General features: G+C 38.5%; 1 protein-coding gene across 2 annotated transcripts in view; it reads right to left on the bottom strand.

The window, feature by feature from the left end:
- The window catches only part of ABCC9 (ATP binding cassette subfamily C member 9), a 122,484-nt gene that overhangs the window by 36,246 nt on the left and 61,102 nt on the right, over positions 1-25,136 (bottom strand). For both annotated transcript variants that reach the window (XM_075553054.1, XM_075553055.1), the window contains exons 17-27: positions 22,346-22,384; positions 20,446-20,547; positions 18,618-18,702; positions 16,867-16,947; positions 14,860-14,997; positions 14,080-14,205; positions 10,121-10,217; positions 9,449-9,678; positions 7,343-7,491; positions 7,077-7,146; positions 3,643-3,800 (exon numbers count right to left, since the gene is read on the bottom strand). In XM_075553054.1, coding sequence (XP_075409169.1) covers positions 3,643-3,800; positions 7,077-7,146; positions 7,343-7,491; positions 9,449-9,678; positions 10,121-10,217; positions 14,080-14,205; positions 14,860-14,997; positions 16,867-16,947; positions 18,618-18,702; positions 20,446-20,547; positions 22,346-22,384 — 1,275 coding nt within the window. The remainder of the gene's footprint in view (positions 1-3,642; positions 3,801-7,076; positions 7,147-7,342; positions 7,492-9,448; positions 9,679-10,120; positions 10,218-14,079; positions 14,206-14,859; positions 14,998-16,866; positions 16,948-18,617; positions 18,703-20,445; positions 20,548-22,345; positions 22,385-25,136) is intronic.

Here is a 25,136-nt window from a genome sequence, read left to right as displayed (position 1 = left end):
TCTGCTCCTTTTCATAGAGACGCTCACTGTGACAGCATTCCTGGAAGACAGGATCCGCTTTATAGCATGTTTGCAAGCACTCCACTTTGTACAGTTTCGTCGGCCCTCCCCTAGGCCCCTGGAGCCGCGAGAATATCGGAACAGCAGCAATGGTGTTGACCTGCCACAGTCACCTGAACTGATAAACTCCATCACATCATCTTTAACGAGTCACCGAGGCCATTCTCAGCTGCGTATGGATTTCCATCTTGTGCTGCTAAAATGGATTCATTCGTTTCAGAGGGTGCAGATGCGGACAGGGGAGAAATGTGGTGGGGAGATAGGGAGGAGGAGACGGCAGAGCAAGGAGAAAGGGAGCGAACGGCAGAAGGAAAACAAGAGTAACAGGAGAAAGTAGAAGAGAGAGGGAGGAGAGGGAAATATAAAGAAATGCAAATAGTCTCTTATGATTTAAATACACATTTTTAACCAACACCAACCAAATTACTGTTTCTAAATTTGACACAGACAACCAATAGGTGGTTGGTACATGGAGGTATGAAGGGAAGTAAAAAGGAAAGAATTAGGAAGAAGGGTCCTTTCTTTATAGAATGGTATTTTGTGAAGCTAAAGAGAGCTGACGACTCGGTTTGATCTTACCTTTGTGAAATGCTTGGAGAGTAAATGACGCGTTCAATCTTTGATTATCTTAGATATTCAGAATTTCCTGCTCTTTCCTATACCTAGTTCCTCACATAAGTTCTGTTCAACTTCAAGTTTTCAGAGCCACAACCTCTAGAGGGGTTGCTTCTTCTGAGATTTAAGATCATGCAAGCATAATCGCTAACATTCAGAGCATTCTAGACAAGAATGGCTTTATCCATGATCGTCCAATTTCTAACAAGATTTGGGTTGTCCACAATCCATTAGCATGATGGTTCTGTAAATCTGATAATCTTTTCTCTATTTTAATAATTTAATAATAATATTAAAATACTATTTTCACTTTTAATGAACTATTCATGCACCATTCAGATGTAACAAACTAAGAATAATTATCCAACCTTTGCACACAATTTGTACTGCTAATGGGCTCAAAGAGGACCGAATGAGTATGTGAATGAGGATAAGTATGTGAGGGGATTGTTTGGTAAGAAGGCAGGGATAGAGTGAAAAACAGCCACCCAAATGAACCAACCCCAAGTCTCTGTCTGATGCAATAAGCAGCCTCACAGTTACACTAGAAGAAGTGAGAGGGCGAATTTTAATTTCCAAAGAGAAAAGAGGTGGAGGGAATTCGTCCTAGATTCAATCTGGGTTTATAATATTTAAAGGACCCTTGTTCATTGCCCTGTGGAAAATTACAATGCAAGACGTTCCCAAATGAGCATCTGTTTTCTCTTCCTACCTTCCTATACACTTAGCCATGTTCCCTACACTGAAATAATGTAAAAATTTTATATTTCAATTTAATTGTAAGAGTTTTATAGACATATAATCAAATATGCAATTCAATGGCTTAATGATATTAAAGAGTTGTTCAATCAATTTTAGCACTTTCTTCTTTTTGTACTCATTATTATTAGCTCCACCTTTCTCCCTAATCCCTTCTGTCATCACTCTAAGAAACCATTAATCCAGTTACTGTCTCCAGAAGATTTACCAATCTTGGATTCCAAATACAGCAAAACTACAAACAAACTAACTAAAACACAACCCCATGACAACAATAAAACAGAGAAAATCCTTAATCAAACAGAATGCAGGAAATATTAAAAACTAGGACAAATTTAGAACGGGTCTAAAAGAAGCACAAGGGACAAGATGCACAATGTTAACCTGACTCCATCTACACTAATCTACTCCCCCAAACACTGCGCCTGATAGCAAGCCTATTCACATCCTGGTCAATGGTCAGAGGAGATTCACTGGAGACTTAATCCACCCGGGGCCCCTGCAGAGGGATTTGGGGTTTTCACTGTCATCCATAGCCTTCTGCAAACCAGATGCTCATAATTTAAGCTCTATCCTGCTCTCTTATCTGCTCTTGGATTTTATCATTTACATTCTTGGATCACACAGGCTGACGTGTTTCTTTTTTGTGGCTTTAGCTGTCACCTCACTTGGAGGGCTGCTTGTTTTAAGACAAGCCTTTAAGATGCCAGACACTATTTTCTCTGATGTCTGGGCACCATGTGATTGCTTCATCAAACTTTGCTATGACACCCATATCTTCAGCGGTCTCTTAATGAGGGCAAATATCATGTCGGGGTATGCCATGAGAACAAATTGTTTTTGGATTAGGGCTACCATTCAGTGCAGAGAGATCTAGATTTAGCTCTGCCCCTGGTTCCCTTTAGAGACATCATTATCAGCTTAGTGGAGAACAATAAGACTAATCCTATTCATAGTATCATTAATTTAGCCAGCGATACAGAATTTACAATACTGTTGAGAAAAGGACAGTATTCATGTATAGGACAGCTTTGTAGTCTAAAGTACACAGATTGTTGACTTGTACAGATTAAAAACTTAAGTGACCGGACACTATTTCTGTAAACACTGAGGATCCGGATAGGGCAAAACCTTCAAGCACTCTCATTCACAAAGACAAACCTCCTCCTGCTGGACCAAGACATCACACAGACAGCTAGGACAGTGTGGAAGTAGCAAATACATGGTGTTCTTGACTTTTCGTATATTGGGCACCCTCTAAGTAAGAGCTAAAAATCATATTACATGCTTTAAATTTCCTGAATAAACTCACCGTCTACTTTCCTATTTCAACACTTAATCACACGAGGGCTATTTTATATGTTTTATCTTCCTGAGAGACGTTAGTTTCCTGAGGACAGATTCTTGTCATGTTGATTTCTTTATCTGCCACATGGCTTCACACAATTATTTGCAATATAATAAGTGCTTAAGTGTTTGTTGAAATAAAGTTATTCTTGCAAAGGCATAAAATTTATAGTACTGTTTATAACAGGACTTTGGAGTTAAGTTGATCATTTCAAAATGCCTTGGTATAATATTTCATTTAATGATTCAACAGCTCATAAATGAAAAATCCTATCTTAATAGAAAGCTTAAAACCAATAAAACTAATAATATATTTATTTTCTGGATTCTCATATCATATTACATAATCCAATCTGAAATGTTCATATCTCATAAAGCTATGGTATATCTACCAGACACTCAAGATGTTCATAGTTATCCCTCTCGTTTATCTCTTTGAACTTCCATATTTCACAGAATGTTGTTAGAGGATTTTCAAATATTTAACCCTGTCTTTTGTCCTCCATATATGAAACATAATGATATTATAACACTTACCTTTGGGACTAAGGTTGATTGTGTAAATGTTCTGTGAGTGTCATTTTCAGAAAAAAAGGATAATGAAATAGAAAATTTGACATAGTCCGTGGACTCAAAACTCAACAGATGAATCGACATGTAACTATATGTCCAGAGCTATTACAACCAACTCAGGAAACAAAATAAAAATAGGTCTCCAAGAGAAATACGATGTCAGGATAGGTTTTGTCATGCCTCAAATAGTTGGCATTTCCCAGTTCAACATCTTATCTTGAAAAAACACAACTGCGCATTACAACAAATCAAATATATAGGCTTTTATAAGAACTTTGTTTTACTTACTTAGAGGCCACTCGGAAATATTTCTGGATAAAATAAAAGGCAACTCCAAGGGGCACAAGAGCAACCAGGAAGACAGGGGTGGCATAAGAAATCATCCCAATCGCAGACAGGCAGAGTAGTGTTGAACGAGTTAGAGATTCCAAAGTGGGAGGGATGTGCTAGTCAGGGAGAGTTGGAAGAGAAATATTTTTCATTCACATAAAAAAGAAATTACAATGCAATAAAATACTCATTTCATATTAACATTGAGTCATACAGTTATAAAAGTAGTATATGAACACGTTCGTTACAACTGACTCTTCAGTCCCTCGACTCCACTCACCCACAGTTTAGTACATCATCAACCAGCTACCTACCCATCAACTTATATATCCTGGGTACTTTATGGTAATGGCAATGTACTATAATTTTTATTTGTTCATGCACTTGTGTGATTTTATTGAAAAAGACTAACTGTATACATTCGCCTGTCAATATATTCAAATCTCTCTCTCTTTAATGGCTGAACGGTATTCCAAAATTTGTTTAACTATCCCTCTAATGTAACTGTAAGACAGCTACATTCACTTTCTGCAATTGCTCAATCATGTTTTTTGCCTACTTGATTAGGTTTATCGTTTCCTTATTGATTTCTAGAAGTTCTTTACATATTATACATATTTATTATATTTCTTTTACACTCTTTGCCAGGGTTTTCTGTTTAACCCTTCAGAATTTATCCTTGATGTATTTACTGTTATGGAAGTTTAACATTTTACATAATCATTTCTGTTTGTACTTTTGTCTACTGTTCCCAAGTTTTATGCTTTAGTTAAGAAAATATTTCTCACTCTACGTACCTAAGATTATTCTACTTTCAGAAGTTTATTTCTCTTAATGATTTTTCTTTTTAATTTTTTATAAATCATTTTTATTTATTTTATATGGTAATCTTTACATATATGGATTTGTCTTGTGCAGTAGGAAGAAAATATCCAGTTTCACTTGTATTACTTACTGATACAGGACTCCACACTGGTCCTAGGTTAAATTTCTACACATGCTGATATTTTTAAATTAATTACACATTTTAAAATTAATTACAAGTTTCTACACATGCAGGTGATTATTTTTTCTTTTGAGCTACATACCTGTAATCCCAGAATGTTTTAACTTGGGATATAGGATAAAACTATAATCTTGTTATGTGCAGAAGTTTTACAACTTTACAATTTCATTGATATCAAGTATATTTCTACTTTCACAGCTTTGTTATCAATGTGAATGGAATTTATTTTTCATGACATTTTCCCATTGGTGTAGAAAAGTTTATATGACATTTCTTATCCAGAAACTGGGCTGAACTTTCAAATTGAGAAGTTTATATGACATATCTTATCTTGAAACTGTGCTGAACTCTCAAATTGTTTTTCTTTTATTAATCATTTTGATTCTCTCAGTAGAACCAGACCTTCTTCTAAATATGGCGCGTTGGCCTCCTCTTTTGCCACATGTGTTCCCTATGAAGTGGTTGCGTTGCAGTGTGTGACCTGACATGAGTGCTAGTAAATAAAATAAAGATGACCCAGCATATTTTTAGTCCATTCGATGCATCAACCGTTTTCTCTCTAAATGGTATAGGTGTTCTTTAGAGCATGCTGGAGGCCTTGTGTGGTGCCAACAGTCAGCACCCCTGGGGCTTACAGAGCAGTCAAAGGTTTGAGTTCACCCAAGGTGCCTCAGAAGAAGAGCTCTTAGGATGTAATCCTTAGGAACCCACCTGTGAAGAGCCTGTGGAGCCCAGTCCTCCACTGGCACAGAGGATCACTGTGAACAGTAAATCCGTCAGCAGCCTCTGCTCGGGGTACTGTGAAAGAGCATGCTAAAAGCCCACCTGAGGTAAGTGTTGGACTGAAGAGGCCCCTTTCTCAATCATCATAAGGGTATTTATTGTTCTTATACTTATCCAATTTTAGACTTTGCGCTTTATAATTTCAGGGTAAATTTTTAGAAACCTAGGAAATTCGGAGAGAAAAAAAACCCCATCCTTGGGATATACCCAAAATATCACACCATCCAAGGCAGCGCTTCTCAACCTTCCTGATGCCGCGACCTTTAATCCAGGTCCTCATGCTGTGGTGACCCCCAACCACAAAATTATTTTCGCTGCTACTTCATAACTGTCATGTTGCTACTCTTATGAGTTGGGCGACCCCCGTGAAAGGGTCGTTTTACCCCCCCAAAGGGTCACGACCCACAGGTTTAGAACCACTGATCTAAGGTATCGTTTGATTCAAGAGCCACTTAATAACCCTCAGATCACTTGGCAGTGCATGCGTTCCTGACCTGTACACCACATCAATAACAATTATTTAAACATTTAATTAAAAGAAGATTCTACAGTGGTCAAAATCATTGCTTTCTTATAATAAAACTAATTTTAATGTTATTTCACTCCTCACTATTTCTCTTTATTTAACATGGGCTCTCAAACTATCCTCTTATACATGTATAAATCAGTGTGTATAAAGTTGTCCCCTGGCGATTTTATTCTAGAAATAATTTGTGTATATGGCATCAATTACAAGGGTAAGTAACAAAGTATCGCTTCCAGGGTTCCCGATCATCCGTGCACGAGTTTACGCGTGACACGGCGTGTTCCACTGGGTGGCTGCAATCAGGCTCTTTCTACAGCACGCTTTCCTTAATCTTGGGGGAGGGTCTTTTAAAAAAGGCTCATCGAAATGCTGGTTTCTGAGGGAATCTGCTGGGCAGTGAGGTCACCTCTGAAGGTTATGGCCATGTGTTGCGTATACTAAAGGGATCGTTCCGATAGGTTTTCTCACAGGACACAGGAAAGCACAAGGCCGTATTATGAAGAACTTGTAAGAAAACTGCAAAGTTCCCTGCTGAGAAAAAGGCCAGGAAATTCGCACCGAGGAGGTTTTTCCTCCATCCCTGCAATGTACTTACTCACTTTTCATGCGGAGCAAGGGCTGAGCTTTGAGACGTTTATTGGGAAACTTAGAATTCTCCTATCCATTGGTGGGCACCGACCGATGTTTTTATTCCCTAAAGTGAGAGGACATTTCAAAGGAACAAGACTTGAGGGCCACCAGGATGCCCACACTGCCCTTTTGAGGGGCTGTCACGAGAACCATGCGGGATTCTTTGGATGGAGACGGAAACGCACTTTCAGAAGTGCATCCACCCACAGAGAATGCGCGCCAAGCCTCACATCCGTAGGTTCGCATTTTGGTAGTTTCATTTCATAAAGCTTCCGCTGATTTTTGTAGCAACACCTTTTGCTTCACTTTCCTATGAATAGAGGGGGCGCCTTTCTAAGTTTCAGCAGCGTCCTCTACTTGTAGGGCTCATGATCCTCTCCTTAAAGTTTGAGTTCGGGGTGCACTGACACACTTCTCTTTGAATTGGAAGGTAACTTGGGTACTCACCTGATCAATGATATTTGTGTCAGCTGAAAATCGATTGAGAATCAAGCCCAGGGGAGTTGTGTCAAAGAACCTGGGAAATAAACAGATGTAAATCTGTCAGAACATTCAACGACTTGAGCACTGTACATGGATTTCTCTAGAGGCATGGAAATGGCAAGGTGCCCATTCACTTGTGCAACGTAGCCGAAATTTAATAAAACTAGATTTTTCTTAAATTCACGTATGCATGCTTTCATGATTTTGATTAAGACAAAACTGCTCTTTACCTTATTGGTCCAAGAATTATCTTATTGAGAAGATTGTGATGAAGATTTTTGGCAGCTGTGAGACCCATCCACTCTACAGTGAGAGATGTAACAAGACAAAGGAAAATGCCTGCCCCACAAAGTATGCTAAATCCAGCCACATAGTATGTCTGAAAGACAACCAACAGAAAGGGTGTGTATGAAATTATTGACTGGGTCTCTTTTCTTATCAAAAAACAGATAAACAAACCAGAAACCACTGTCAGACAGATTGTTGACCTCGTTCGTTTACATCAGTTTAGATTACTGTGGGCAGGCAGTTGCTGGTGGTGTCCCCCCATCATCCTGCAGGGCAGCTCCCTACTTCCTTCTTCAATTTCTCCCAAGTTTTCACAAGGAGAAGCGTAAGATGGTCAGAGCCTGCCTTTAGATTTGGAACATATTGCTGACTTGTGGCTTTGTGGAGCTCCTTCATTGTATCTCTAATCCCGGGACTACCAGCTGATATACGGGGACACTCACTGCTCTCCAGTTGCTACTGATTCGTGGTGACCCTCCAGGACAGAGCAAAACTGCTCCTTTGAAGACAGTGAACCTTCGCGGTGCAGTCAGTCTCATCTCTCTCCGTCTGAGCGGCTGATAGCTTTGAGCCGCCTGCCTCTGCATTAGCAACCTAACGCTTCGTCCACCGTGCTGCCAGCGCCCCGTTTTACACGTCTGTAAGCCAAAGTCAAACCCACTGCCACCAAATGGGTTCCAAATCACAGCGACCTTGTGTGGGGTGTCCAGGGCTGTAAATCTTCACAGGAGCAGACAGTCTCGTATGTCTCCCAAGGAGCATTAGGCAGTTTCAAACTGCCGACTTTGCAGTTGACACCCAATACTTACCCGCTGAGTCACACCACCAGGGCTCCTTTTACCCTGGCATGGGCAATGAAAACCGAGGGCCGCTGGAATAATAGCCACAAAAACCTGTGCTATGTGTATACCTCAGATGGAACCTATATAGGCACATACCTCTCTTGAGTCCACATGAAACATTATCCTGGAATGTTTATGGTTAACTTAAAAAATAAAGGAATACTAAATTCCATTATTTGACACACAGGCTCTTTTTAAAATATTGACTTCACAAACCCCTACAGAACCCATATGACATTGTCCTATTATGAGCCATATTTTACAGATGAATAAATTGTGCCACAAGAAATGTAATTAACTTGTCTTTAAGCGAATAAGTGGCAGGCCCAGAGATATAATCCAAGGAATCTGAAGCCTCTTGTATTTTGCACATTTATTCCAGAAATTTTTTAATAAGATGGCAGGAGGCACCATTGTACAACTACTAAATTATTTTTGTTAATTTTCTTTCAAATAGATATTCAAAGAGCTCTGAGGGCAGAGTGGATTCTCCAGTCAGAGGCTAAGCACAAGTTTGGAGTTCCTATTCCACCAGACAATCATCAGAAGAAAGAGGAGGGTCTCGGCTCTGTAAAGATTTACATCCGGGGAAATCCACAGGCGCAGCTCAGCTCTGCCTTACAGATGCTATGAGTTGCAAAAATTTGATGGGAGCGAGCTTTTTTTGTTATTTAACTCTTGGTAGATACCTTTCTTCTCTATGTATGTATCATCTTCAGCGGTTTAATTTTCCATGTCCATTTTTTTCTTTATAAAGAAGAACACGATGGAATTAAATAAACAGAGCCACTATTTCATCAGACAACAGTGTGTGGAATCCGGAGAACAGGGTTGAAAGTTTATCTCCCTTAAGGATTCCACATGAGGTCAGCCATGGGGAAAACCAGCGCCCTGAAGGCAACAGTACTTTGATAGTAAGCTTACTGCCACTATCCAACCAGATCAAGATCGGGGTGCTCATTACAAAAGCCAGCGCTTCAAACCCATTGGATGCCGAGTAGGAACAGGATTGGAAAGTTTGCTTCCTTAAAGATACAGACTTGGAATGCCTAGGGAACAGTTCTATTTTCCCTATAACAAACCTCCCCCACTTTCATCAAGTCGATGATAACGTGCTATAAGTCAAAATCAACTCAGCAGCAGGGGGTCAGATAGGGGGTATCGTTGCTCACCTTGTTGGCACTTTAAAAGCAAACCCCATTGTACCTGATCGGCTTTTCCAGTGTTGTTTATATTGTACTCGGATGTCCACGTGGCCAGCCAGTAGTCTATAGCTACAATGACTGAATGCTTCACCAGCTTAGAGAAAATCATCAGGAAGAGCAGAAAGAATCCTCCGGAAGTGAGATACCGCCAGCAGGTTTTCCAAGGCATTTTAGTCCTGAGCCTCATGACAGTGGACATATTATCATCCTCATCTTCTTCCTCTTCTTCCTCTGCATATCAAAAACTAGCATAAGCTTCACACTGGCAATAGGTGGAAGGATTTGTATTCTTTCACAAGACGGTGTGTTAAATTTTCACTCAAATTTACAGATATGGAAGTATTAGTCTCAGGAATTTTAAGTGTTTCTAAGAGGATCAAACGTCTCTTGTTTTTGAAGATGAGATGAAATACAAGTAAATGAATAAGTGGCTAAACATAAAATCTACGTTCAGATGAGATTCTTTACGGCACATTGAATAGAACAATCGAGGTTTATCAACTTGTGTTATCAATAACCTAACCTGTTAAAAAATCTATACTTCTTTTTGACTCCTAAACTTACAAAAATTCACCAGAAAGATAAAAAAATGTGAAATTTGGATATATGCACAAAGGTATAATCTATCCTTTTTGACTACATTTAAGGTTTCAGAAGCAAGAAAAAGACCCACCTTCATCTTCATCTTCCATTTGGGCTTTGGCCTCTCTTGAATACATGGCTCTTCTGAGGGTTTTCCTCTCTAAAGTTGTCTGGTCAGCTTCCATATCCTACAGTAAACATTCGGCTGTGATTCAGGCAGCTCAGAGCCACGGGAAGGTTATGACTTACCAATGACTCCCACCCACAGCGGAGCCTTTATCCGGCTCATAGGCTTTACCTTCCCTCGAGAGCCCCGTAACTCCTGCCAGTGGAGTCGGTGTGGGACAAATGCCTTCAGCTTGTAGGGAGTCCTTCCGAGCTCAGTAGCATAAAGAAGTTATGCCAAAAAAGTAATGACAAGGTGATACCGTCAGAGGCAAGGAGATACACCCCCCAGCTGTAAAGCATAGTTCCCCACTGCTAATTTGTCTCATTTTTATACCACTTACAGTGACTCCTCATTCTTCTAACTAGAAACATATTTAAGTTAATAAATACCTTCCATTACAAATGACAACCTCACTGTCCGGATGAACAAATAAACAACATGTGGTGACAGGCAGACCGTGGAATATCATTCAGCCATAAAGGGAGATGAAGTCCTGAGGTGTGTCACGACATGAACGACCTTTGAAAATGTTACACTCAGTGACAAAAGTCAGACACAGAAGGACAGATATTCTATGATCCCACTTAAATGAAATGGACAAAAGCTGATTAGTGGTTGTCAGGCATAAAGGGAGAGGAAGGAGGGAGTCCTGGCTTAGTGGACAGTGGACATGTGCTAAGCCTGGTAGAATAGTGTCTGAATAGCAGGGCTGGCTGCACAGCATGATGAATGTAAGCAATATTGCTAAATCAGACACATAAAATATTTCAATTGGCAGATGCTTCGTTGTAACTATTGCTACCATCTTTTAAAAATAGCTGAAGTTCTAGATTAGTAAAGACGCTGTCAGTCATCCACTGAGACGAATTGTTCAATCATGGCGAGTTTTTTTAACACTCCCTAAGGCAGTCCAATAAAAGAATTCCAATTGGAAATTTGGTAGGACTGTTTGAAGTAAACAGGCAATGGAGGTGCTTAGGTGCCTAGGTGCTCAGGAAAATCCCTACAAGGGAGAAATATGCAAACGATAAAAGGACCCAAGGAATCTTGGCACATTTAAAATAGTTGCTTCAGACTTGTCCTGGTCTCAGAAAAGTAGCATTTTCTATGCCACGTCCCTGCTTCCAACACTCCCACCCCGTTGACCTCAGAACTGCAGTGACATTAGCAGCTGCATGGTGGGGTAAATTGAGTTGGGGGGACCATCCACAAAATTCAGAAGCCGTGTTTCTGTGAGGAGATGCATCCTGAATTCCACACAACTGACGCACTAGTTTTTGAAATTAATCTTAGAAACTCACAAGACCGTGTCTACTCTGTGCTCCGATAGGGTCACTGTGCGTCAGCATCGACTCCGTGGCACTGAGTTTGGTAAGGTTTGAAACGGTATGAAAACTAACACTTGTACATAAGGCTAGAAAAATGAAAAATTAAAGAAGATCCTGGCTCAGTATGCGTAGCTTAATGAAAACCATGCACGTTCAAAAGTAGAAGCTTTTGGCTTGGCTTCAACTGCCCATGCTCAATGAACAAAAAGTTTTAATATCACTAAGATTTTATTTTTAATCTTTAAAGTCAATTTTTTTTCCTGAGTAAATGCTCATGATATGTTAACCATTTTCAATTGTGTTGATATTTTCAATAAGTAAATACAAATGTGGGGTAATTTATCCAATAATTATTTATGGGATGTCGATTTGGGGAGTGGCCTAGGCGAAGGCCACAGGATGTCAGGTGATGCTGGCTTATTTTGCTTAGTAACATTCTTAGTAATACATGTTTTATCAACCAAGGTAAAAAAATTTTAAAATAATATTTAATCAGATAAAATATGTCCTCCTAGAGGTTTCCTCAGCGATCCTTTTAACATTACCTTCCCTATTTATAGCTTAATCCTTACATTCGTAGTCCTCTCTGAAGACCCGAGACAGCTATTTTGTGTGTCCTGGCGTTTCATGTTCCTTGTCTTCTTGCTCAGTCAATTGTAGGTCCAGGCAGGAGGTTGGCGCTAGTGGTCTTGGGGCCTGCTGGTTCCTTCTTGTGGGAGGCCATTCTGTGCATCGTGGACTCTGTAGCAGCGTCTCTGTCCTCCGCCCAGCTGATCCCAGCAGCATGGCCCTGCCATATTTGTCGTACATCAAATCTCTCCTGAGGCCAAAACCACCCCTGAGTTTTGTTTTTGTGTGTTTTTAAGAACTACTGCTCTATGCAAAAACCCTATCCTGCTTTCTGTATTAAACAGAAATTTGTTTTTATAGAAAACTCCCCCATGGTGATCTAGGGGTCTTGTTCCCCACGGCCTGGAGATTCAAATGGTTCTGGCGCCTGCATTTCACTGTGTGGCAGTTGCGTTCCTTCATCCCTGGCTAGGGTTCTGGCAGGTATCTGGTTCATTCTGTCATCTCCTGGCCATTGTTCCGCTCACAACTGGATCTGCCCTATCCACACCCTAATTTGTTCCCCCTCTGATTGATGACCCTTTCATTGCAGAGCCACGCTATCCCGAGTGATGGTGTCATTGCTAAATGCAACTGAGCAGACTTTCTTCCCGGCCTGTTTACCAGCACAACTCTAAGACAGGGCCAAGAGTGCGCTCTCTTTTTTTTCTCCTCCAGATCTTCTTTCCAAAGGAAACTATAAATTGCCCTGCTCCTAAAACACGCCATATTCTTTTGTCCCTGGCATCTAAATCACTGGGGAAAAAAGCCTTGTGGAAATAATGTATTACCAAACATTATAATTCCTAAATGGACACTAGTTGATATGCCTTGTGATCTTTTGATCGATAGCACCATTGCAATGGTTTTGTGATGTGCTCTAGTTGACAATAGACTTTTACAGATCTCTTTTCTTCCATGTGTGTTTATTCTTGAGATCTCTGGCAACTCCAAAAAAGCCAGAGTAATCTTAGAGTTTCTTTGATCTTTTTATCTTCTCTTATTTTCCTTTCTAAAATAATATTTTAATTTCTTGCTATTTTTCATAAATTTTATGACTTGCATATTTCATATTACAAAATAGAATTGCTTTTATTTCCTTTTATAATGCCCATTCCCAGAAAGGTATACCAAATTCTGGATGCCAACTAGTCCCAAACAAAGAAAAAGATCTTTTCAAAAATTTGTGAACTCAATTTACAATTTCATCTCTTCAGCATGGTTGTTCCTCTTTCACATTCAGTCTAGTTTCCAGCTATGCTATTGCTTCACTCAAAGCTGTACCTACATCATCCATAGTATTTATACTGAAATTACATTTTCTTCAAACTTGGGTTTAAGATTTATGAGTACCACTTAGCCACGCATTGAATGTGCTTTACCACTTCATTCAAACTAGTTAACCATCCGAGCCTCGGTTTTCTCATCTGTACAAGTGAAATAATCTTTTCTTTACTTGTTCATAAAGAGTTTTATGAGAACAAAAGAAGATAATGAAAAATATGACCTTTTATAAACTATGAAAATATAAGATTTTATTACTATTTCCATTGATCATTTTTCTTCATCTTCCAGGCTCATCCCGGCGAAGGCTTACTGCTCCGACCACAGCTCCTCCTTGCAAAGTTGTTTTGCCTTTTGTGAGTGATGGGAAAGCACATGCTCACGCAATGGAAGAGCTATGAACTGAACTGCCTTGCCTTAGCCAGTCTAGGTGTCGAATGCACTGGAGCCAGAAGGTGTTACTACAATCGCATAGTTCCAAAGTAGTCTTCCTTTAATAATGTATACAGATACCATTAGTTTGGATTTTAGATAAGGATTATAATGTTATCCAACTTTTATAAGAAAATACTTACTGGGAAGCATGTGAAGTCATTTATACAATGCATTCCTCACCCTCCTGAACTGGATCTCGGGTCCTTCAGAACTGTAAGCAATTACCTTTTCTAATTCTTGATCTTGCCGATTCATAAGCGTTTTCCAGTGCTCATAAAGTTCAACATCTTTAGTTTGAATGTCCTTCAGAGTCCCTTCTCTTAGCACACTTCCATCTTTCATAGCTATGATCTAAGCAAAGTAAAGAGTAGCAGAATTTGAAAAAAAACGTAGCTAGCAAAAGTTACTTTTATTCCAGAGAGCATTTACAATGACTCTATTTTTAAAAATCTTTTTATTGGGGTTCATACAGCTCTTATCACAATCCGTACATACATCAATTGAGCAAAGCACCCTTATACATTCGTTGCACTCGTCATTCTCATAATTCACCTTCCACTTGGGTTCCTGGAATCAGCTCGGTTTTCCCTTTTTTTCCCCCGTCCCCTTCCATCCCCGATCCCACCCCTGGTCCCTTGATAGTTTATAAATAATTATTATATCTTATCTTACACTCCCCGGCGTCTCCCCTCACCCGCCTCCCCATTGCCCATCTCCCAGAGAGGAGGTTACACATTGATCTCCGAGATCGGTTCTCCCTTTCTATACCCCCTTCCCTCCTGGTGTCGCCACTCCCCACCGCTGGTCTATTTTTAAAAAATATCCCAACCCCCAACCCCAAACTCACTGCCATGGAGTCAATGCTGACTCATAGCGACACCTGTGGCTTTCAAGACTGCAACCGCCGACAGCCCAGTCTTTCCCCTGCGGGAATGCTGAATTGCAGCCCAACACGTAACCACTGCACCGCTGTGAAAGTGAACAAAGATCTCTTCAAACTCTTACCCAGTCCGCATGTGTCAAATACTGCAACTTGTGAGTCACAAGAACCAGTGTCCTTTTGTCATCTTGGAGAAATTTCAAAATCCCTTCCTGCATTAAGTGATCACTCAAGTGGATGTCCAGGGCAGAGAATGGGTCATCCTGCAAACAGCAGCACGGGGGGACGGGGATGGGGGTGCGGAGAAGAGAAGTTTATATGCTGTTTATGCAATCCCATTCATGTCGAAAGTAGAAATACCAACTAAGGAAAAATTATCTTACAAACAATTTATAAAGCCAGTCTTAGTATAATTTTAAATGATCAGAAAATTTATATATTTTTAAAAATAAACCTTCCATTTCCATTCTTTAAGGTAATATTTTATTGTGTTTTCATTGAAATTTTATATACCAAATCTCCATTGAGAAATTTCTACAGGAAGATTAATTCAATGATTTGACTTATATTTTCCACAATGTGTTTACATTTCTCATGGCCTAGATGTTCTGTTCATTTCGAATATAGTTTCCCTGTTCGCATATCTTCCCATTTGCTTTAGGATATTATCGATCTTTTCTCTCATAGATTTGTGCTAATGGACCACCATTCTCACTTTATTTTGTGGGCCCATCTGTTACTTCACTAAATTGTGGCTTCAGGGGATAGTTTTGGTTCAAGTTTAGAAGAGTATCTCAGGCTGATGGTTTCACAGAGGCTTCTAAGTCTCAACCAGAGCAAGAAGTCCAGACATTTTAAGAATTTGAATTCTGTTCCATGTTTTCTCCCCTTTAATCAGGATTTATTTAGTATGGCCCTATATTTCTTCTTCCAAGTTAAGAATTACTTATAAATGAGTGACACTATTCAAAGTGCTTTGAATTCTTACATGTAGAATCTTCAAGTTAAAAACCCCACCATCAATATCGCATAGGCTATAATCATGTGAGTCTGTTTAATATGCTTATGTAGCATGCCTGAACATTTACCAACGTGTAGACATAGTAGGAAATTAGTTATTATTTGCTAGGAATTTTCCAATAGGACAAGCACAAGTAACTGTAACGCTATGCACTGAACTATTTTCCAATGGGTATGACACAGTACAGTTAGTCTCTTTTGCCAAAAAAGTTGATAGGATGCGTTTGTAAAATATAGACAAAAATATTATTGTCATTCTCATTTTATATATAGGTAAATTGGAATAAAAATATAGTGAATCAATATACTTTAAATGAGAAAGAAAAATTGTTGCTTAAAACAAGATTCAAGTTTTATAATACCCATTCAAGAATTTCATGAACAAAACGATTGATTATATAAATAAGAACATTTATGAAAAAAAACTTCAAATATTTACACAATGTTCTTATCTTCCATATGTATTGTCTATTTATTCATTGTGTTGACTTCCTCCTGCTCAAGGGACTAAGAGAGCAAAAGCTAATCAACATCGTCATCAAACCGGCCTGGTCAAAGACATGTCGTTAACTCAGGAATATGCACGAGAATCCTCTGTGGAGCATTTAAAGTCATCAATTGTAGACCTTGCATCACAGATTACAACTCATAGGGCTAGGGCTAGGCATCCTACAGTTTTTAAACTTCACATATAAACCCAATGCACAGTCTGAATTGCATGCATTGAAAAGGAGTACTCTGTTAACTGAAACCATGTGCCCACCATGAAAACCTTCTCTGGAACCCCTTTCTTTACCAAACCATAGGAATGAAAAAACCTAGGATCCTGCCTCCTTAAGGCACAGGGCTATGCCCACTCCATCGCTACTTACTCTAGTGACTCAGAAACTCAGATCAGCAGGCCTTTAGGACACTACAGTCCCTTAGATACCAAGAAGATCCTCTATCTCTCACCTTGATGTTAATCTTCTCATGATTTGTGCTGTGAAGAGTTGTTTCCCTATATGCTCCTTGCTTTTACAAATTAAACTCTTTTTCCTTGAGTTACTAACCTTGTCTCTTTTCAAGTCTCCAAAATCAAATATAAATCAAAGGGAAGACCATGTTCTTACCAAGAAAACAATGTTGGTGTTTTGATAGAGAGCTCGCGCCACACAGATTCTCTGTCTCTGACCCCCACTCAGGTTGATGCCCTAGAAAAGAACATATCCAAATCACCCGTAATTTCCATCGATAAATTGTGTATAGTAAAAATTCCCTTTAAGAGGATAAGACGATGATACTACTGGTAAGATCATTTGAAAACTCAACTATTTAGAGTTTTAAAATAAAACCCACTGCCAAGTGAGTCATTTTAGAACAGGGTAGAACTGTCTATAGGATCCCCAAGACCGTAATCCACCTAGAAGCAAGCTGCCACATCTTTCTCCCACAGAGCAGCCGGTGGGTTCAGACTGTCACCTTTATGGTTAGCAGGCACATGCTGAACCACTGCACCACCAAGGTTCCTACTGATCAATGCCCCAAACCAAACTCACTGCTGTTAGTCAATTCCAACTCAGAGTAACCCTACAGAGCAGGGTAGAAACTGCCCTGTGGGTTTCCAAGATGAACCCTTTACAGGAGTAGAAAGCCCAATCTTCCTCCCTCAGTGCAGATGGTGATTTCAAACTGCTCATCTCGTGGTCAGTAGTCTAGTATGTAGTCCACTATGGGTTTACTGCCTAGAAAACCCTATAGGGAAGTTCTCTGTTATGTGGGATCGTGATGAGTCTGCTTTGACTCAATGACATCATCCAATAACAGTGGACTATAATAAAAAATAGCCATCACCAACACGGATGACAGATTCAGCTTGATCTTGATGCATCATTAATTCCATGATTGGGCAAGTTCTTTAATGTGTCTCAGCTTCAATTTTCTCAGGTACAATATGAGTAGATGGATAAGACCGCCCATAGAATAGATTTGTTAAGAAGAATGAGAAGATGCATACACATATTTTTGCCCAGCACTTGACAGCGAAAGGGGTTAAACTGGCTATTGTGATTATAAAGGGGCATGCTGGTGGTTAGAGCACTGAGGGTTGCTAACCACAAGGTCAGCAGTTAGAATGCACCAGCTGCCCCTGCCTTGGAAACCCGAGAGAGCATTTCTGCACAGTCCTTTAGGGTGACTATGTTTCAAGATTGACTAGATGACTGTGGGTTTAGATTTTTGGGTTATCAAGAGTACAGGCATAAGTATTTTCCATTTGGTCAAAATAGCATGATGTCAATGTTTACAACAGGAAGACAAGAACTACTAGATGTTGACAATGATGGAAGAAGTTGTCAGAAGTAATCTTAATCTTCAAACCAATTGAACTTAAGTTCCAAGTGAAGAAAAATACATTTGGCCAAAGCCAGATACTATCGTATCTTATTTCCTTAGGAATTCCAGAGTGGCTAGAGCAATGTTAAGCACACCATAACCACACCATGAATAAGTAAGTGGGAATGGTATCAAAGAGCTCCGCCCATCCCACTTCAGGAGTTTGTGACAAAACACAACAAAACCACTGCCATCTAGTCAATTATGACTCCTAGAGACCCGACAGGCTGAGGTAGATCTGCCTGTGAGTTTCTGAGGCTATACACCTTTACAGGAGCAAAAAGCCTTATCTCTCTCCCGAAGTTACTGATAGATTTGAACAAATGACCTTGTGGTTAGCAGCTCAACGCGTAACCCACTGTACCACTGGGGATGTAGGACAATGAATAACTCCCGAGCTCTCAAATTTTATTTTACTCCATTAGAAATTAAAGACAACCAGAAAGCACTCCTGGGTTTTTATTCATTATTTAAATTATACATAGCTCACCCTCTCTCCAATTTCAGTTTGGTCTCCAAATGGTAGTAAGTCAATATCTGGCTGAAGTGAACAGGCATCAGTGACAGCTTTGTACCTTTGTGAGAAATTATTTTCAAAATTTAGATCACCATTAATATACTGACCATAAACTAAGTTCAGGTGCAATATCTTGAAAGCTGAATTCGAACATTAATTATTTAATACAAACTAGCCTCTACACTGAGTTTGTAGATAAAAAAAATCAATAGGTATTAGTTTCCACTCTCAGCAAAAACAAACAAAAAAGTCCCTAAGACTGATACAAGAACTTATGACACAGCTTCAAAAAGTTCCAGGGAAAATGGAATGAAAATATAATGGACTTTTTCCATGAAGTTTTTGAAGCCTCCTCAAATATAACAAAAATTTACTTTGGCTATAATCTGTCGAAGAGATTGTGAGAAAATATTCCTAGAACACAGAGGTATGATGGACGACTTTGAGACATTTGAAACATCTTTATAAAGGAGATGTTTACACTACTTCAAGACGTGTTTTTAATTGTCCAGGAAGAAAAGGAGGGACAAGAGACTTAAGAGACTTCAAAAATGCAAATGATACAAATAAACACACAGTGCATATGAGGGACCACAGGCGCCTCACTATGGCTAAAGACTAATTTGTGTGTGGCGACCTGTGTATATTGTCATCCATGCCGGCGAGCGAAGAAAACGAAGACAACGTGAATGTGAAGTACTCAGACGTATCGAAGGCTGACACCAGAAGTCAGATGAGCTGAAAGTATGATGGAGCCTGGAGCCTAAGGCTGGGGCAGGGGACACTACCAAGATTTTCATTTTCTCAGTGCCCAGTCTTAAAATATGAAAGTCATCATTGACTTCATTCTCCTCTCCCTGTTCTTACTTGTTCGTTATTCTTTAGTATTAGATTAATAAATACTTTCTAATATATCCTCAACTATCTCATCTTTTCCGTTTCTATCAGTACCTCAACTGCAGGCCGTAAAGCCCGCATGCCTGGATAATAGTTCTAGTACATTCCTAAATGTTTTCTTGCTCTCAATTCCGAATCATAGCGTTCAGATTAAACTGTCAAGTGAAATATCCCATTTAACTTGGTATTCTCCTTTCTAAAACTTGGTCTTCCTCCCAGATGGCTTCTCCACTGCCTGGTCTCAACCTCACTTTACATTATAGTTGCTCACTGCTAGTTACGCCTCAGTCCCTTTGGGGCTCCTCTTACGCTCTCCAAGACCCTAACATCACTGTAAACACATAGTTCTAAATCCTTGTGACCCGAGACTATGAATCTTTATGAGAGCAGACAGCCTCATCTCTCGCCCGTAGAATGGTTGATGGGTTAGAACTGCTGGCCTTGTGGTCAGCAACCCAGTGCCTTACCCACTGCGCCACCAGAGCACCTTTCTTTTACACTCCAGCGGTATTTAAAAGACAGTTGATAGATGGAACCTTCTCATTACTCCGGTAACCGGATCCCCCTAGAGTCCACAGTCTTCCTCTTCTTTTTACATTGATCCTTCCTTCTGTTCCTTACTTGGACGTCTCTTCCACTTGCCCACCACTCATCTCAGCCCTTCTCTTCACACACACACACACACACACACACACACACACCTTTAGTCTTCTGGGCTTAAGTTTGGGTATACAAATTGTCTTCAGCAGGGTGGGCTGAAACTTTCTATGAGACTTTTGTTTTAAAGAGTGGGCTCCAAAGACCCAGGCCATGAGAATGGAATTGAGGAGTTAAACAAATCCTGGTGATAACGGTTTCAGAAATCATGGCCTACTTCCAGATTTTGTGGTTTATTAAAAATTACCTTTGTTTGTTGAAAGGACTTCCAAAGGTAATATTTTCTTCAACAGTCGCATTTAATAGCCAAGGCTTCTGTGCTGCATAAGCCACGGAATATCTGTTCTTACTAGAAAATGAAGACAGCAAAACCAAACGTGGGGATTCAGAAAGGGTGCTGTGATGTACACATAGGAGTACTGTGTTTTAACTCTGGGAAATACGAATAGATAAGATATCTCCAACAGATTAAAAGAAAATATCTAAAAGAGAAAATTTTATCAACCACCAACCTTAATAATTAATGGTTAGATGTTCCACCTAAATGAAAAGGGATTATAATCTCATCAAAATATAATGCAATGCATAAAATTTGAGTTTACCATGCTGAAGAAGTGTTTGAAAATATAGACTATTGATTTAAGTTTCACTTTTTAGAATAAGTACAATCTTTAATGAAAACATCGATAAAAATTTCTTTCTTCATTCACCACAATAATTTTACAAGCATTTTATATAACTATGAATTTTATATGTAGACATTTTAAAAAAGAACTGATACTATAATTATAGTACATCTGTGACTTAATCATATAAACATATTTAAGATAATAGTTTTATGTATATATCCAAATTTTAAAACCAAACTCACTGCCATCCAGTAGATTCTGACTCTTAATGACCCAACAGGACAGATTAGAATAGTCCCTTTGAGTTTCAGAGACTGTAATTCTTTATGGGAGTAGAAAGCTTCATCTTTCTCCCACAGATTGGCTAGTGGTTTCGAACTGCTGATCTTGTGATTAGCAGCCCAATGTGTAACCCACTACACCACCAGGACTTTAAAGGCATATAATTATATAAGAATGTAGTCATACATATATAATACATATCATAATGTAGGAACCCTGTTGGTGCAGAGTTAAGTGCCCGATTTCTAACTAAAGGTTTGGTAGTTTGAATCCTCCAGCCCCTCTCGGGGCATCTGCTTTAGGAAAGATCGGAAACCCTTTAGGGCGACCCCATTCGGTCCTCCGGGGTCACTATCAGTTGGAATTGAGTCCACAGTAATGGTGGACATACACATACGAGCTCAAAAGAAAGAAGATAGTTTCAATATTAATATAAACTCCTATTTTAAAAGTACTTATTTAATACATACTGAAGTGATTTGTTTAAAAATCATGTGAAATTTCATGTATTCCTGCTTTTTTTACTTCCATATGTCTATAATAATTAGGAAAATACATGTGACTTTAAGATAAATAATTGGGGTAGGGTGGAAGGGCAGGTCAACTGAAAAGTCAGACTTCCACAGTTAGTTCATGGCTTGAAAGTACTAATTAAGGTTGAAAGAGAATAAGTTTAAAAGAGAGTTGGAAATGCTATTACCCTGAAGTATTTTGACCTAGAAGTTTAGAAGACATGATCATATATAGTTGCTAGTAATATCTTAAATAACTAAAAGTGCAGTAACACAGTGGCTCTCAACCTCTGACATTTGTGTTCCCTTTTTCCCTACTCTTTAAATGTGTTTCTTTCTTTTTTTCTATATATATGAAACATTTAGCTGTCCACCTCTATATTAAAAGAAGATCCTGCTGTCATTGTTTAACTTAAAATCAATATATGCATTAATTATTATAATTTTATTTTATCAGATCCCAAACCCAAATTGTGAAGAAAACTGAGTTTCGATTGAAATTGAGACATGGTGAGTCACTGAGAGGAAAACAGTTGACACGATGAACAACTTTGGCAAATTGATTTTTTTGGCCCATTACAAAGGTTGAGAACCACTGATATTGATAATATGCTAGCATGATTGTACATCATCAAACATGATTTAGGAACAGAGTTTAAGTATCAAGTAAAGTCTGAGGAAGAAAGTTATTCTTATTAAATTCAAGTTGAAATAGAAATAATACCTTCTGGCTGCTTCAAAAGAAGGTTCAGATTCATTTACACTGCAAGTATGGCAAACAATGTTCATTAATTATGAAACATAGAGAATGTGTTCACATAAAAGTTTAAACGTAGAAAAAACATTGAAATATTCAACAATTACTTTTTCCAAAGGTTTTTATATTAATCTCAAAGGCAAACTTCCTAAGTGATATTCTTCTTTTGTATCTTTGACTAGTAAACATTTTGCAAAAATTGTTTAGTAAGCTTCCCCAAGACACTCATAGATATCCAATATCTCTCTCTCTCTCAAAATTTTTATTGTGAATTGGGTAAGCTTTACAAAGCAGATCAGTTTTCCGCTCAACAATTCATCTACATTTTGTTTCATGTCATTGTTTCCAACCTCTCAAATGTAACATCACTTATTCAACCATCTCCATTTCCCCTTCTCTCCTAATCCTTCAGAGTTTTGTCCTTGGTTAAATGCTACATTTTTATCTCAACTGGTTTATTATTCTGAAGTGTACATATTTCCTTTCCTTTGTAGTTTTTGGTATTGTTATGTTCCCTTGTCTATTATTTGGCTGAAAATAGACCCATGAGAGTAAGTTCATTTCCAGACCTATAGAATAACTAAGGGCCATAGCCTCTGGGAATCCACCACCCTCTCTCTGACCAGTAAACCTGATCATTAGTATGTTTTAATGATTTGGAGTTTTGATCCACATTTTTCCCCCCGTTCTACCAAAGACCTTCCAATGTGATCCCTTTAAGAGGAGTCCTTTCATGAATTAAATTGTCTCACTTTTAGGACCTCCTAGTCATCTGTTGTTCCTTATGTTGTTTGATAGTGTATTTATGTCATATATTGGGGCCACTAGTTTTGTTCCTATTGTTTTCATTATTGATCTTTATAATTATAGGCATTATAGTTAGGTCTTTGATCCATCTTGAGTTTGTTTTTGTATATGTTATGAGATATGGGTTCTTTGTAACTATTCTACAAATGGATACGCAATTTTGCCATCACTGTTTGTTAAAGAGACTAACCCCCATTTAATGTTACAGCTCCTTGCAAAATACCAGCTCTCTTGGTCAGTGTACTTACTTCAGCATTCTCAATTCTGTTCCACTGGTTTATCCTTGCACCAGTAACTTGCTATTTTGATTACTGTGGTTGTGTAGTATGTATGGAAACTTTACTTGTTCTTTAGTAGTGTTTTGCTTATCCAGTGTTTCCTTCTTTTCCATTATTATTCGTTAAAGAATAATGCAACAATTGAGTTCAGGATTACATTTTGACTGTAGATTGCTTGGGTGGTATTGACAGGCTCACAATGTTAAGTCTTCCTATTCAATAGTTTGGTATATTCTCCCATTTATTTGACCTCTTTTAATTTCTTTCAGTGGTGTTTTATAGTTTTCTTTTTAGAGGTCCTTTGTTTCTGTTATCGTTTTATTTCTATATATTTAATCTTTTCAGTGACTATTGTAAATGGATATTATTTTCCTGATTTCCTTTTGCTTTCTGTTAGCATAAAGTAATCCAACTAATTTTTGTGTGTAGAATCCTGCCATTTTGCTAAATTTTTCAATGAATTCCAAAAATTTTCTTGCAATGTATTTGGAATTTTCTATGTATAGAATCATAGTATCTTCAAATAAAGAGAATTTTACTTTCTTTGCCCATGTGAGTGCCTTTAATTTTTCTTTGTTGCTTAATTGCTTTGGTTAAGATTTCAATGTAAGATTGAACAGGAGTGACAACAGAAGACCTCCTTGTCTAGCCCCCCATGCAATAGCATTTGCAAGAGGTATGTTATCAATTTCCCTTTATTGAGAATGATGTTGGTCATTAATTTTGTATATATTGCCTTTATTATGTCGAGGATTTACTTTCTATTGATTTTTTGGTTAAGTGTTCTTATCAGGAATTGGTGTTGGATTTTACCAAATAAGTTTCTGCATCCATCAATATAATCATGTGGTGATTTTCTTTTATTTATTTAGTGGATTACATTAATTCTTTTTGCAATGTTAAACCATGCCTGAATACCTGGTATGAATTCCACTTGGTCATGGTGTATGATTTCTTTGGCTATATTGTTGTAGTATATTGGGTAAGATTTTTGTTGAGAATTTTTGTATCTATGATCATGAGGAATAAAAGAAAAAATAAAACTGTAAATCCCACTTCCTTTGAATTGATTTGTGGATGTGTTAGAGCCACAGCAAATAATTGTTAAGAAAAATCTTAGTCCTTGAAACACAGAAACAGAGTTGTTGTCATTTAAAGCAAATGCTCCTATATAGATGAATTTCAGAATACAAGGACTTTATAAATCTTTCCAGGTCTTTTGCTCACCAGGGCAGTTTTCAATTTCCTTGGAATTTCAGAGTAAACTCCTGAGATCATCAGCTGTCCTTTGAAAAAAATCTATCAAAAACAGTAACCTAACTTTCTGATTTGACCTCCCTTCATTAACTGTAACCAGCTCTGCAGATTCATTCCTAAGTCACTGTTTCCGATTTTTTTTTCTTGAAGGCACCCGAAGGAGACTAAGAAAAGTGTATCAGTCAAAGAACATGTGTACATCCATCCACTGATTGCAGAGACATGTTTAAACATGATTTGCTTGGAATAAACTCATGCATGTGTGAACTGAATATATGTATTCTATTTATATTATGTTTGTGTGTATGTGTATGTCTATGTTCAAGTGCATGTGTATGTATATGTATATTTATATACACACAAGTAAATCAAATAGAATATACACAAAGGTAAGTCCCAAGGTGCAGAAAGCATGA

Source organism: Tenrec ecaudatus, chromosome 6 (genome assembly GCF_050624435.1).
Source record: "Tenrec ecaudatus isolate mTenEca1 chromosome 6, mTenEca1.hap1, whole genome shotgun sequence".
NCBI lineage: Eukaryota > Metazoa > Chordata > Mammalia > Afrosoricida > Tenrecidae > Tenrec > Tenrec ecaudatus.
Note: the sequence above shows the minus strand (reverse complement) of the source record. Positions and strands in the feature narration are given on the sequence as shown.